At 35.2% G+C, this 16,234-nt stretch overlaps 1 protein-coding gene across 2 annotated transcripts in view; it reads left to right on the top strand.

Moving 5' to 3' along the window:
• Positions 1-16,234, top strand: part of TBC1D8B (TBC1 domain family member 8B) — a 75,360-nt gene that overhangs the window by 17,236 nt on the left and 41,890 nt on the right. The window contains exons 2-7 of one of the 2 annotated variants that reach the window (XM_005700205.3): positions 1,784-1,894; positions 5,231-5,349; positions 5,843-6,068; positions 6,757-6,997; positions 10,440-10,647; positions 11,297-11,464. In XM_005700205.3, the coding sequence (XP_005700262.1) occupies positions 1,784-1,894; positions 5,231-5,349; positions 5,843-6,068; positions 6,757-6,997; positions 10,440-10,647; positions 11,297-11,464 (1,073 nt within the window). The remainder of the gene's footprint in view (positions 1-1,783; positions 1,895-5,230; positions 5,350-5,842; positions 6,069-6,756; positions 6,998-10,439; positions 10,648-11,296; positions 11,465-16,234) is intronic. The other variant, XM_013976197.2, reaches the window with a different exon arrangement.

The following is a 16,234-nucleotide window of genomic DNA, read 5'->3' as shown; positions in this document are numbered from 1 at the left end:
ATATGCTGCATTTGTGACCCCTGTTTTTACTTTTTACCAATTCCTACATCTCTCTCCCACCCTTTCCTTTCACCTGAGCCAAGTTTCTCTTATTTCTTTGTTTTATCTTCTACTCTTCTAATTTACTTCCCTCTATGCTTATAATAACTCCCTACCTCACATCTGCCAATGTACCTATATTCTCATTCAAATCTTGCTTGAAATCTTAACGCCTCTTAAGTGGGTAAAGATAGGAAAATAGCCAAAGGCCTGTTTTATAACTTTTTTTCTCAAGTCTGTATGCTAAATCAAAGAGGAATGCCTCATAAAGTAAAACCAACAGTCAACCAGTCAAAGCTTCCAGAAAAGAAAGATTGATTTATGTTTCTCAGCCATCTCACTGATTTGCTTCTGCAAATTAGGGATAGAAACTTAGAGGTAGAAGACATGGTTATTGTCCTCAGAGAACTAATAATCTAGGTAAGGAGACAAAATTAATATACATGAAGTACTTAGAAAGTAGTTGTAATAACTAACCTAATAATCAGAATGCTGGCTTGTATCATACAGACTTTAAGTGCTGTGTATAATCAGAGACAAGGGAAGGCATAATTGCTTGGGGTTGCCAATGAAGATTTCATAGGGGAATTGGGTCTTGAAGAAAACATAGAATTTGGATTAGCCACACTGGGCTACAAGACTTGCATTAACATTTCTAGGTAAAAAAGACTTGCTTAGCAGAGACTTTTTAAGTTTTTATTGATTCACTTCTTTTTGGCTGTATTGGATCTTTGTTGCTTTCCGTGGGCCTTTTCTCTAGTTGCAGCGAGCCCAGGCTGCTTTCTAGTTGCAGTGCCCAGGCTTATTTTGTTGCTGAGCACAGACCCTGGGCCGCATGGGCTCAGTCGTTGTGGCTCTCTGGCTCTAGAGCACTGGCTTAATTGTTGTTTCACGAGCTTAGACGCTCTATGGCACGTGGAATCTTCCGGGAGCAGGGATAGAACTGGGGTCTCCTGCACTGGCAGGTGGATTTTGTGCCACTGAGCCGCCGGGGAAGCCCAGACTTGCTGTGCAAAGACTTTACGGGAGAAATTAAGAAAACAGGAAACTTAGCTGTAGGAGGAGTAGGAAATATCAGATAATTAAATTGAAGCTAAATAATCAAAACCTAGAATTGGAAATTGAGGAATTAAATGTTGAAAAGGAAAAAATCCCCTTTAAGCATTTTAATTAATCAAGATTTTTATCTTGTTAGAATCCATTGTTTTTCTTATAGTATTAGCTAACATTGAGTCTTCTACTATGTGCTAAGCATTGTGCTAAGTGTTTTATGTGTAATAATAACTCATTTTATCTTTCCAACAACCTTTTGTGGTAGGCTCCAGTTTTACCCCCCTATTTTACAAATGAGGATGAAGAAAAGGTAAGTACAACTGGGTCAAGTTGACACAAGTTAGTACTAGGATTCAAACCTAGGAAATCTCTGTTACTAGAATCTACATTCTTATCTGCTCTATACATAACCTTGTAAAGGAGGTAAATAAGTGCTGCAAATGTATCATGAGGTTTAGACAAATGAATCTGACTTATTTTATTGAAAGATAATTTTTTAAAGTACTACTGACATTGGAACACTGTAATCTCTTCATCCCGATTGTATTTTTTTCTTTAAGAAAAATCTCTGTGAGGAAGCTTTGAGTTAGAAATTAAAAAAAAAAAAATCCATTGGTTGTTAGTCGTGTGAAGCAATATTGATTTTATCTCTTGTAAGATCCTTGTTTCAATGGTCTCTTTATTACAACAGGACTTTTGGTTGGGACTCTTGATTCAGTCTTAGACTCTACTGCAAAAGTAGCTCCATTTCGCATTCTACATCAGACACCAGATTCTCAAGTTTACCTGTCAATTGCATGTGGTGAGTATGAATTTTATTTTCTTTTTTCTTTTTTTTTGAGTATGAATTTTAAAACATAGAATTCAAACAAATAAGGATCTTAAGAAACTGAATATTTAAATTTATTTATACTCCCCAGTTTTTAAAAATTAATTTTTATTGGAGTATAGTTGATTTACAAATAGAGTCACAGATGTAGGAAAAAATGAGTTATATGGGAGGGTGAAGGATAAATTAGGAGATTGGGATTGACATATACACACTACTATAAAATAGATAACTAATAAGAACCTACTGTATAACACAGGGAACTCTACTCAATACTTTGTAATGATCTATATGGGAATAGAATCTCCCCGGTTGTTTTGATTTAGAATTGAGGTAAATGTGTAGCTCTCCTTTGAGAGACTAGAAAAATATCTATTTAAGAAAGATTACAGACTTTTTAAAAATCCATTAATATGTGAGACCTGAAGCATGTGTTCTGGCAGTGTTGATTCTGAGCAAATTTTGATCAGTGCTACTGCTAATCTGACTCCTTTCTTCAACTCACCTTTCCTGCTTAACCCAACTGCTAGGAAGATGAGAACCTCCCCCATGAAGTTCTTTGTTTCATCTCTAATAATTCAGATGAGGAGAATCAAGCCCAAAACTTAAAGGCTGATCTCTAAGAAAATATAAGCCTGAAAACCTGAACAAAGCATCATATCCTTGAAATATGAAGGGATAATTTACATGTAGTGCAACATATTCATCCATGAATATGTTCAAATGCGTCCTTCAGGGGGTTCAGATTCTTCAACATGTATCTATTGTTGTAGAAAAGGAATTAGGATGATTCTTAACATAGCAACTCAATATTAAGAAAAAATACAGTGATAGTTGTTACTTCTTTAATGATGCCATTACAATGTTGGTCTAAATTAGAATCTGAGATTTATGGGTTTTTTTTTTAATGTTGGAAGGTTGCCTTTTTCTGATTCTTTCTCTCTTCTCCCCCTCTCTTTTTTAAATAGATATACTTAAAAAATACAAAAGCATGTGAACTTCTGGACAGTTCATGTGTGTGAACATATAGCATACAATTAATTTTTAAAACTGTGTGGCTTGTTTTTTGCATCTCCCTGTCAATTTCCTTTAGTGTTTCTGATGAGTGTTTTCTCTTGACTCTTTCAAATTGAATACCATTTAAACTAAATATGGAAGATATTATACTTGCTGATATCATGAGATGTCTATAACCTCAACTCTAAGTTGAGTTGGTAGAAATTATATCCTCATTTCTTAAACAAAAAGGATGATCATACAGCTTATTTCCCAAATTAACTTGATGCAGAAACAGTGCATGCGTGTTCAGTTGCTCAGTCATGTCTGACTCTCTGTGACCCTATGGACTGTGGCCTGCCAGGCTCCTCTGTCCGCGGGCTTCTCCAGGCAAAAATATGGGAGTGGATTACCATTCCCTCCTCCAGGAGAGCTTCCTGATCGAGGAATTGAACCTGCATCTCCTGCATTGGCAGGCAGATTCTTTACCTCTGAGCCACCTGGGAAATGCACAGAAATATGGTACTTACCTATTAGTGAAGCTTCTTTTTACCTAAAGGGCCACAATAAAGGCCTTAAAATTTCCCCATGGCTTTTATTTGTGGTTCATTAAAGAAAGTTATCACACATGGTGTGATGACTTGAGTAACATGAATACAGTTCTAACTTATCTGTAGGAAATAGGCAGTTTTGAAGTGTCAATACTTTAAAAAAAAATTGTTTATTTTTGGCTGCCACTGGGTCTTCGTTGCTACATATGGGCTTTCTCTAGTTGCGGTGAGCAGGGGCTACTCTTCATTGCAGTTCAGACTTTTCGTTGTGGTGACTTCTGTTGTTGTGGAGCACAGGCTCTAGGTGCGCAGTCTCAGTAGTTGCAGTGCATGTGCTCAGTAGTTGTGAGGTATGGGGTTAGTTGCTCCACCTTATGTGGTATCTTCCCGGACCAATGATAGAACCCATTTTCCCTGAATTGGCAGGTGGATGAATTCTTAACCACTAGACCATCAGGGAAGGCCATCAATACATCTTTTAGTGTATCACTCTCCGTATGTCATAAAACGTACTTAGAAGTCAGATTATTTCTTTTGAGTGAGATTTGTATAATCTACAGTGCTGGGGAGATCTTAAACGTATGTTGGTTATAGGGCAAAATTGATAGATAGTAAAATGTTCTTCAAACCAAAGCAACCCAGAGTTAAGCATAATACTGACCGTCAATGCAAGTACTCTGACCCTCAGTAAACCACCTAACCTTGATTCAGCAGATCACAAGGATTTAACCTTGCTATAGGATTTCTAATCTCTTTCATAAAATTTCTGTAAGTTGACTAGGCTTTTTAATGAAAGAGTTGACTGAGAGAAAGCTTCATACTTCTGAGGGTTGCCACAGTTGAGATCCATGTTTATGCAGTGTGCATAGGATTGTCATATACATGTTGTTTTCAGTCATACAGTATTATTAGAAGACTGTATTATTTGAAGACCAAAGATTAAATTATGTATATTTATATTCTAGTACCCTATATATTTGGGCTTCCCTGGTGGCACAGATGGTAAAGAATGCGCCTGCCATGTGGGGAACCCAGGTTCAATCCCTTGATTGGGAAGATCCCCTGGAGAAGGGAATGGCAATCCACTCCAGTACTCCTGCCTAGAGATTCCCATGGACAGAGGAGCCTGACAGGCTACAGTCCACGGGGTCGCAAAGAGTCAGACACGACTGAGCGACTAACAAATACACACATACTCTATATATCATGGCTTCCCTGGTGGCTCAGCAGTTAAGAATCCGCCTGCAGTGCAGGAGCTGCAGGAGATGCAGGTTCGATCCCTGAGTTGGGAAGATCCCCCGGAGGAGGGCATGGCAATCCACTCCAGTATTCTTGCCTGGAAAATCCCATGAACAGAGGAACCTGCGGGTTACAGTCCGTGGGGTCACAAAGAGTCAGATATGCCTGAGCAACTGAGCACACACTCGATATATTCCCTTAAAAGAACTGGTTACTATAGGTACCAGTTACTGGCACCTTGTTTTCAAAATTTTATATCCTTTCTCATGAGTTGTATTTACTTTTCTCCACTTTCATTAAATATTTCATTCTTTCTATTTATAACGAAAACTAGTGTTCATACTCACATTTAAGGATGACATGGAGAATAAACATTGTATCCTGTTCCTTTATGATGATCATTTTTTAAAAGAGCAAATATTATTTTATAGCTTTTTAAACTAAGCTTATAAATATCAAGAGCAGTTTTTTTGTGTGTGTGAAGTTTTCTTTGAGTCTCTCTTTCTCTTTTATTATTAATCAGGAGCCGACAGAGAAGAAATAACCAAACATTGGGAGTGGTTAGAAGAAAATATCATGAAGACCTTATCTGTGTTCGATTCAAATGAAGATATTACTAATTTTGTACAAGGAAAGATAAGAGTAAGTGGCATGGATATAGTTTGTAGATGGAATACTAAACTCTTTGACCCATTTATTTGAGGATGAAAGTTGCATGGAAGCTCATTGTTTTATTGGCACCTTTCAGGACTGGCAGAAGCACACATATAAATATCAGAATCAGAACTAAAGAGAGTTGTAAACTTAGTGGTTATTTTTTGGTGCCCTTGTGAGTGCAGTTAGGGATATTTTCATTTCAGAATCTCTTTGAAAGAACCCTTCACTCAATCAAAATATTTAGCACCTGTATTTTTGGTAGGTTCTTTTGAGGCATTAGGAAAAGATTAAATTATAAAATTGCAAATTTAAAGATATTGAATTACAAAATTAAAGATCTGCTCACTTCTGTCGTAAGAGATGTAGGTATGTGTGTATGTGTATACACAGTTTTATTCAACGAACTGTTTAAACGTGTGAGGTATATTTTTGTTGATGGGTAATTATTAATTTTCAGAAATTATTTTGTCTCCTTTAGGGATTAATTGCTGAAGAGGGAAAACATTCTTTTGCAAAAGAAGACGATCCTGAAAAATTTCGAGAAGCCCTTTTGAAATTTGAAAAATGTTTTGGTTTGCCAGAGCAGGAAAAGTTAGTTACCTATTACTCGTGCAGTTATTGGAAAGGAAGAGTTCCTTGTCAAGGTTGGCTATATCTTAGCACCAATTTTCTGAGCTTCTATTCTTTTTTGTTAGGATCAGAAAGTAAGTGGTTTCTGTTGTTTACTATGACTTTGAATTTACAAACTTACCTATCAACTTTGTGATGGTATTAGGTTGCATGTAAAGTAATAGAATAGATATTAAAGGTAATTAAACTATACATTTAAAAGTTCACTTCATCTGGGGAAGAATACTTTTAAGACTGGTTGTTTAACATAACCATTTGAATTGTATATAGATGCCTTGCCTGTTGTGGGAAGCAAATGAATATTAAACGATGATGGTGATCTGACTTCAATCTATATTTAAATAATTGTTTTAAACATGCAATACACATATGTGTAGTAATCATAGTACCTAATGTCCTACAGCTACAAAGAAGAATCAAGCAGTACTGTTCATAGCACATGTATAGCTTTTACACCAATAGTTATATAATTGTATAAATTGAAATACCAAATTTAATATCAGGTTTAAATATCAAATCAGAAAAAAGATTAGAAATTATTTAAAATTAGGGACTTCCCAGGTGAATTATATCTGTTCCTAAAATCAGTTGTTGTATGTTCATTGTTATGCTTCGAAATTTAAACTAATCTTGAACTCAAAAGCATTTAAATTGTTCATAGCATTTTTTAAGTGACTGTTGTTTGTTTTGAAAGACCTGATTAATAAACATTAATCAACATTGAGAAACTTAATCATATCTACTTATAACTCTAATTTGCAGTAAAACTCATTATCTCCTGGGATGCAGTCTCAAAACTTGAAAAGACTTCAAATGTCATACTGACAGAGAGTATTCATGTGTGTTCCCAAGGGGAGAATCACTACTTTTCGATGTTTTTGCATATTAACCAAACATACCTTCTTATGGAACAACTGGCAAACTATGCTATAAAAAGAATTTTTGATAAAGAAACATTTGATAATGACCCAGTCCTTGATGATCCTCTACAAATCACTAAAAGGTATTCAAAGCTTAATTAATATTTATTTTTTAAAGTATTGTTTGACCAAAGAATGGTGGCATTGAATAACATTAAAAGACGAATGGGTAAAAAAGTTCTGATACATATACACAATGGAATATTACTCAGCTATTAAAAAGGACACATTTGAGTCAGTTCTAATGCAGTGGATGCAACTGGAACCTATTATACAGAGTGAAGTAAGTCAGAAACAAAAACATCAATGCAGTATATTAATGCATCTATATGGAATTTAGAAAGATGGTAACAACGACCATATACTTGAGACAGAAAAAGAGACACAGATATAAACAGACTTTTGGACTTTGTGGGAAAAGGTGAGGATGGGATGATTTGAGAGAATAGCATTGAAACATGTATATTGCCATATGTGAAATAGATGACCAGTCCAAGTTTGATGCATGAAACAGGGCACTCAGAGCCGGTACACTGGGACAACCCAGAGGGATGGGATGGGGAGGGAGGTGGGAGGGGGGTTTGGGATGAGGGACGCACGTACCCCCATGGCTGAGTCATGTCAATGTATGGCAAAAACCACCACAATATTGTATAGTAATTAGCCTCCAATTAAATTAATTTTTAAAAAGTTAACTGTTCTATGTTATATGATAGTTTTTCTTTGGAGTAATCATTGATGTGTGAGTTTTTAAAGTTTATTCATTTGCATTTTACAAATAGTATCCTCTCTGAGAAATTTAATGTTAAGAAGTAATATAAGTTAGATTTGAAAATTATTTCTTGAGATCTCAGTAGGATTTGCTCTGGAGTGTTTTTAGAAACATAAGTTTTTGTGTGCATGGTTAGCCTGAGGAGTAGCCTAGATAGATTTAAGACTGAAATTGTTAAATGTATTGTTTAGTTTTAAACACATTTTATAGGTAGGTTCATTTTTTCTTTGTTTACAAAATTTTATTGACATATAGTTGATTTACAATGTTGTGTTAATTTCTGCTATATAGCAAAGTGACTCAGTTGGCTATACATATATTCTTTTTCATATGCTTTTCCTTTATGGTTTATCAGAGGATATTGAATATAGTTCCCTGTGCTATACAGAATGATCTTGTTTATCCATCCTATATGTAATAGCTTGCATCTACTAATCCCAAACTCCCAATTTTTCCCTCTTCCAACTCTCTCCCCCTGAGAGTTTCACATTTTAGTATAAGGATAAGTTAGTAGAATCAATGGAACATGAGCTTTAGAATAAGATTAGAGCAACCCTGGGAAAAGTTGTAACCTCTCAGGACCTCAGTTTTCTCATCTGTTGTTTGTACCTCAGAGAGCACTTGTGAGGAATGAGCAATGTAACTTGTGGAAGCACTTTGTAAAATATTAAGCACTAGATAAATAGTTACCATTATTAGTGCCTGCATCAGAAGTATCTGTCTTATAGCTGTTTGCCACTATATTTGGTTTGCTGAAACCGACCAGAGCCCTTTCATCCTGCTCAACACTCAGAACAGTTGGCTGAAATGAGTGTGCCAAAGGGGAGAGAATCCAGAAATAGCTAGTGAGAACTGCTTCTGGCAAGAAGGATGAGGGTATAGACTGTATGGGGAAGTGTAAATAAGAGAAAGCTAAGCTGCAGTCCTGTGGATAGACCAGAACTAGTAACCTGGATGCTGTGTGTTACATAGCCCTAACCTGGGTACAGTTGTTCCTCTTACCTATTCTTAAACCATTCCTAAAATCTATATACATAAAGGTTCCCTTTGTGAGCCTTCTTACTTTTCTGGAAATAGATCGGCAAGGTGAATTTGTTTTACACCTTACTATCAAAATTAGGTCCCAATGTGCATGATTTATCAGTAGAACTCCATAAGAATTAAGAATATAATTTATGTTATGTTATAGTGAAGCATTTGTTTATATAGGTTGTTTTGATTAGCCACCCTAAGCATAAACATTTAAGCTATTTTATTTCCCTTAAAATATCCTAAAAGGCCACTTATAAATGAGTTATTCATTACCAAGTCTGTATTTAAATGAGGTATAGTAGATTCATTTTTGTCTATGTGCATGTTTAAAAGAGCCTATTGAAAATTAGGGCTTCCCCTGCAACTCAGCAGTAAAGAATCTACCTTCAATGCAGGAGACATGTGGGTTTGATCCCTGGGTCTGGAAGATCCCCTGGAGGAGGAAATAGCAACCCACTCCAGTATTCTTGCTGGGAAAATCCCATGGACAGAGGAGCATGGTGGGCTGGTAGTCCATCGTGTGACAGAGAATCGGACATGACTGAAGTGACTAAGCACATGCATTGAAAATCATATATATCTAAATCCTTTTCCCTAGTACATTAGAAAAATAGATTATTCAGACTTCGTCTCCAAGTGACATTTTAAAAATGGAATATCTATTGCTTTGGTTTACTGTTTTTACAAATATGTATTATAGTAGCTAAATTCAGTGTATATCCTTCCAGACCTTTTAATGCATGAATTAAAAAAATATTTGCCAAAAGCATGAATGGGATTAAACATCACATATTATGCTACAGTCTACTTCTCCTCTTAAAATAATATATCACAGACATCTTTTCATTCATATAAAAAGATCTTATATTTTTCAATAATAGTGGAAAAACCCACCAAATTGCAATTTAAGTGAGGTAAAAATTGTGAGTCTCTGTTCATATTTATCAGAATTACTTTTAAAAGACATGGTGAACTGCCACATATTCAAACAGTATATGCTGGAAGGATAAATTTAGTTTTAACTTTTTTGGCTTAGAATTAGAACTTGCATAATTTACTCACTACCCCAGATGGCTTTGCTGCTTAGCACAAGTGTTTAATGACTAGAAAAATTGTGCTATTTTAAGCAATTGTTTTTTATTTATATATTTATGTGTCAGTTAACAAGTCATCTGTATTTGTTGACACCCATCCGGTGCCCAAAACTGTGCAAGCACTGTTGTTTTATTGTGTCTCTACTTTGAATTTTTTAAACATTCATTTAGATTTTTGTTTCATTTGATTTTAATGTTATTTTTATGTACTAGTCTTCCCATCTAAATTTTGATACCGTAAACTTTCATCATTTTGTTTGAACTGGGTAACTCTCTTGATTTTCCTGATAACCAAGTGTAAAAATTATTGTCTTCCAAGATTGGTTTTAGCCATATTCACATATGAATATAATAATAGAATAGTCTCCTAGCAAATCACCCTTTAACAGATGGTTTGAAGACCTACATCATCTCTAACCGTTGTGTACTGGAATCTAATAATGCAAAACTGGAAAAGAGAACAAACAAATTGATTAGGAATCAATGTGTTTCTTCCATTCCATAATTTGTTGAAGAGCATAACATGTAGTGTTTAATCGTTCTGTTTTACAGTGCACTTAATCAGTGTAGACATGTGTACACTTGAGAAGGCATCATTTGAGCCCCTTCTTTTTTTCTTTCCTATAGAGGTCTGGAAAACCGAGCCCACAGTGAGCAATTTAATGCTTTTTTTAGGCTGCCCAAAGAAGAGACTTTGAAAGAAGTACATGAATGTTTCTTATGGGTACCATTCAGCCACTTCAACACTCATGGAAAAATGTGCCTATCGGAAAACTATATCTGCTTTGCTAGCCACGATGGCAACCTGTGTAGTGTAATCATTCCATTACGAGAGGTAAAGTAAGTTTAGTTGCATATCAGTTTTTAGTTCAAAAATGTTATCATTCACAGAGTAAAATACCCTTTTTTGTAAATTGTTAAAAACAATGTGCAACATCTTTTTAGTAATTTTTAAATAATCTTTTTCAAGTTCCATAATATTCTCCAGGATAAGAGTACCATTCCTAAGGATAAGAGTACTAGGATAAGAACCTTATAGCTCTTATTGAAAATGAAAACAACTAAAAGTTTATGTACAACATAAGGGTTTGGGGTGATGCAACATGGAGTATAATCACTCAGACATTTATGACATGAATACCAAAACTTACACTATCACATTTGATATATATACATGGTCAGAAAGAATAGATTTGATAGCTTTTCTATAAGTCAAAAATCAGTTATCAGTATTGCGGCATTGAATTTTTACATTTGTCATTTTTAAAGGTTACATGTTAACCTTTTCCTAAAGAAGTGAAATAACTTGCGGTGAGATTGCTTGTATCAGTGATACTACTAGTACCCAGTCTATTCCCTTACTAAGTCCTACCACAGACCAAAACTTGTTGCCACAAAAAACAGATAATAATAAGCTAAGCCATTTTGCCTGACCTTGTCAAAAATGAGAAAAAAAGTGATTCACTTATGTTTTCATCCCCCAGGTCTTAGCTATAGATAAGACAAATGATTCCAGCAAATCTGTCATCATTAGCGTCAAAGGAAAAACAGCTTTTCGCTTCAGTGAAGTAAAAGAATTTGAGCAATTGGTGGCAAAACTCAGGCTCAAGTGTGGGGCAACTTCAACTCAATATCACGATATTAGCACAGAGGTAATTATATACCAATCAAATCATTTTGAAAAAAAGATTTATGTTTGTGTGGTCCCCTCTTTAAAAGGAACTCACAGTACCTTTCCTAATATTCTTCTGTTTAGTTTTTATAAGATGAATACCAAAGAAATTGTATGCTCTAAGTCACATCATAAAGCAGAAGTGAAAATTAGGGACGTTATCACTTTTTAGGAATTCAGACTTTTAAAAAATTATCTTGTTATTTTTCTTGACTATATTTGTTGTTTAATCATATATACATACCTTGTACTTTCGCATAACATGGCTTTTAACAACTAAACTATGAGAATTCAATGGGGCATTAAAAAAGGACTCTTATTGCTATAGGGAGATGGTCTGATAATCTTTTTATTTAACATCAAGCAGGTGAGCCTTATTTATATAATCTGGGCCAAAGCAAAATAGTGACATATCTATTTACTTGTAAAATATTAGACAAAGCAAATATTCTTGGCAAAACATAATTAAAAGCCTGATTTTGATGTTTGTCTTTTATGGAATGTTTCAATTCAAATTAATTTTTCTTTTTCAATCTCATATTTTAATAGATTGATAAAACATTACATTACAACTACTTTTAATTAAAAATTTAAAGAAAAAATCAACATTGGCTTCACTGGCTATATTATTTTACTTGGATTGGATTATAGAGGCTTTTATTTCTTCCCCTAGAGCAGAGACTGAAAATATTATGCTAAGTCAATTCGAATGCAGAATTAACAAGACTGACTCTCTCCTTGATAAGAGAAAAGTGCAGTGAAAGCATATAATTTAAAAATATTTATATATTTCAGTTTAAGAGTTGGACATGACTTAGCGACAGAACAACAACAATCTCTATTCCAGACACAGAACCTTCATGTTGGCCATTAAGAGTTTTTGTGCTCCAACTTGCTAATCTTTCATTCTTGTCAAATATATATACCCACAGTATACAACAGTTTGATGTGAGGACATAAGTAAACTGATCAGTCTTGCTCACATATTCTTGCTTATCTCACTTTTGTTTTTCAGTCCTAAGTCCATTTCAGATTCAGTCTCTGTGTTGGATGTAATGTTCTGCTTATCTTTTCCTTTTCGTCAATTTTTCTGTTTCTCTTAAACCTGAATACTTGGAATTTTATTCCCTTGAAAATTCTCAGATGCATATTAATAGGTGGATATGCTCAATTGTCAAGAAAGGATTTTGTTTCAAAATGAGTTTGCCGTCTTTTCAGATGTATGTCGAAGTTCTAAGGTTTTCTAGTTTCTCTTGGCCATTTTTAAAGGTTTTAACAAAGATATGTACGAAATACCAGTTAGTAAACTGGCTTGCTTGGAAATTTGTTTTTTTTTTAATTCACATAACATTCTATTTTCACTTAAGATTTTTATCTTCACAATGAGGAGGAATATTAACTTGTTTACTATAATCTGTATATGTCTAGCTTTATTTTTATACTACATTTTAAAAAATAGTAAAGAGAGCTTTTTAAAGAGGAGCTGGTTCCATTTGATTTCTAAATGACAGACATTGTAGTTATTTTATAGCTACACCTAGCATACTGAAAAAGAAAAAATTATATTAAAAAATTATACACAAACAACAAGACTTTTTATTCTAAATCTCAAGGAAGTCTAAATCAACAAATCTAAATATGAATACAGGAAGGACTAGGAAATTTTCCCCATGAGTAAATAAAATTGTGAAACAAAGAACAAATGCTCCCAGAAACAACTGGGAGTATGGATAAGTATCAGTTCTGTCTAAATTTTTAAATATGTCAATTAAAATTCTCCACATTTTGTTAAGTTAAGATCCAGGTACATACACAGGTTTTGAAATTTTCCAATCAAATGCTTAGAAAACACATTAATCTTTTATTTTTTATTAACATGTATACTCAAGAAATATTACCAGATATGATACTTTTTCAGAACTATAATAAGTAAAAGAAAAATGTGCCCTTTTAGGTTAGTTTTAAGCAAAGTGATTTAAGAGGGAAAGTACTGCTAAAGATCCTTTACTTGATGCTTTGCAACTACATTGTGAGTGGATCATAGGAACTATAGAATGTCAAGAAGAGGTATAAATTGAGCTATGCATTGGAATGTTTAAAAGAGCAAAATCTACAGATTATTGAAGTGTTTATAAATATACTTGTTTCATTAGTTTTCATAACCAACCCTATCTAACGGCTTCCTTATCCTCCATGATAATGCAGAGAAGAATAATACTTTAGGGCTTCCCTGGTGGCTCAGTGGTAAAGAATCTACCTGCCAATGCAGGAGACAAGGGTTCAATCCCTGATCCAGGAAGATCCCACATGCTGTGGAGCAACTAAGCCTGAGCTCCACGACTTTTGAGCCTGTGCTCTAGAGCCTGGGAGCTCTAGAACCCATGCTCTGCAACAGGAGAAACCACTGTAATGAGAAGCCCAAGCACTGCAACTAGAGAAAAGTCCATGCAGCAATGAAGACACACCACAGCCAAAAATAAATAATTTCTTAAAAAAGAATAATCTAACCCACACAACTGATGTTTTCTTTGCCTTGTCAGAATAAAGTAATATATTTTCTGTAGCTATAATGTAAATTAGAGATGCTTAAGCTGTGTGGAGTAGCTTTATTTCAACATTTCTTGTTGTTCATCTGCTAAGTCATGTCTGACTCTTTGTGACCACATGGAATGCAGCATGTTAGGCTTCCCTGTCCTTCATTATCTCCCAGGGTTTGCTTAAACTCATGTCCATTGAATGCCATCCAACCATCTCATCCTCTGTCATCCCCTTCTCCTGCCTTAAATCTTTCCCAGCTTCAGGGTCTTTTCTAATGAGTCGGCTCTTCGCACCAGGTGGCCAAAGTATTGGAGCTTCAGTATCAATCCTTCAATGAATAATCAGGGTTGATTTTCTTTAGGATTGACTGGTTTGATCTCCTTGCTGTCTCAGGAGCCTTCTCCAGCACCACAATTCAAAAGCATCAATTCTTCGACGCTCAGCCTTCTTTATGGTCCAACTCTCAAATCTGTATATTACTACTGGGAAAACCATAGCTTTGACTATACGGACCTTTGTTGGCAAAATGTTGTCTCTGCTTTTTGATATGCTGTCTAGGTTGGTCATAGCTTTTCTTCCAGGAATAAGCTTCTTAATTTCATGGCTGCAGTCACCATCCACAGTGATTTTGGAGCCCAAGAAAATGAAGTCTGCCACTGTTTTCATTGTTTCCCCATTTATTTGCCATGAAGTGATAGGACTGGATGCCATGATCTTGCTTTTGAATGTTGAATTTTAAGCCAGCTTTTGCACTCTCCTCTTTCACCCTCAGCAAGAGGTTCTTTAGTTGCTCTTTGCCTTCTGCTATTAGTATTATCTGCATATCAGAGGTTGTTGCTATTTCTGCAGGAAATCTTGATTCCAGGCTTGTGATTCATCCAGGCTGGCATTTTGTGTGATGTACTCTGCATATAAGTTAAATAAGCAGGATGACAATACAGGCTTGACGTACTCCTTTCACAATTTGGAACCAGTCTGTTGCTTTATGTCTAGTTCTAACTGTTGCTTCTTGACCTGCATACAGTTTTCTCAGAAAGCAGAGGTAAGGTGGTCTGGTATTCCCATCTCTTCAAGAATTTTCCACACTTTGTTGTGATCCACAAAGTCAAAGGCTTTAGCATAGTCAATGAAGCAGAAGTAGATATTTTTCTGGAATTCCCTTCCTTTTTCTATGATCCAATGGATATTGGCAATTTGATCTCTGGTTCCTCTGCCTTTTCTAAATACAGCTTGTACATCTGGGAGTCCTTGGTTCACATACTGTTAAAGCCTAGCTTGAAGGATTTTGAGCATTATCTTGCTGTCATGTGAAATGAGAGCAGTTGTGTAATAATTTGAAAACATTCTTTGGCATTACCCTTATTTGGGATTGGAATTTCAACATTAGGAAATCAGAAGTTTTATTAAAAATAAAATTAACACTAATTTAAAGTTATGTACAATGTGCAGTCAAACCAGTCAATTCTAAAGGAAATCAATCCTGAATATATTCATTAGAAGGACTGATGCTGAAGCTGAAGCTCCAGTACTTTGGCCACCTTGTGCGAAGAGCCAACTCATTAGAAAAGACCCTGAAGCTGGGAAAGATAGAAGGCAGGAGGAGAAGGGGGCAACAGAGGACGAGATGTTGGATGGCATCACCAACTCAATGGTCATGAGTTTGAGCAACGTCCGGGAGATAGTGAAGACAGGGAAGCCTGGTGTGCTTAGAAACCATGGGGTTTCTAAGAGTCAGACACGACGGAGTGACTGAACAACAATGTACAGGAGCATATTTTAAGATAAGCTTGTGATATCTAAGGGAAGTATTTCTTCGTATTTTTGTTGTAGTTTTTGAATTTACAGATCAACTGTGGCCCCCAGTCATTATTATACTGAGTTTAATGAGATATTTTAATTTAAATCTAATTGTGGAAAAGTTAAAGTTACACATACAGAAATATTTGTCTTTCCTCTGCCTTTTCTTCACTTTTAGAAGCCATATGCTGTTTCTAAAGTCAATAGCAGATACCAAAAACCAAACCAGTCTAAGAATACCCTTTATAAAGTCAGCAACCTACGTTGCTTCTTCATGTGATTGGATTTTGCTCAGGCAGTAAATGTCTGAAGAGTGCCAAATTTATAATCATCACAAGTGTGAGTGTATATTTATATACAGCATATTCTACATATCTATATAGCTATATGGATATATAGAATTGTTATGGCCTTG

This window comes from Capra hircus (assembly GCF_001704415.2).
Source record: "Capra hircus breed San Clemente chromosome X unlocalized genomic scaffold, ASM170441v1, whole genome shotgun sequence".
Taxonomy (NCBI): domain Eukaryota; kingdom Metazoa; phylum Chordata; class Mammalia; order Artiodactyla; family Bovidae; genus Capra; species Capra hircus.
This window is presented reverse-complemented; position numbering and strand designations above follow the sequence as displayed.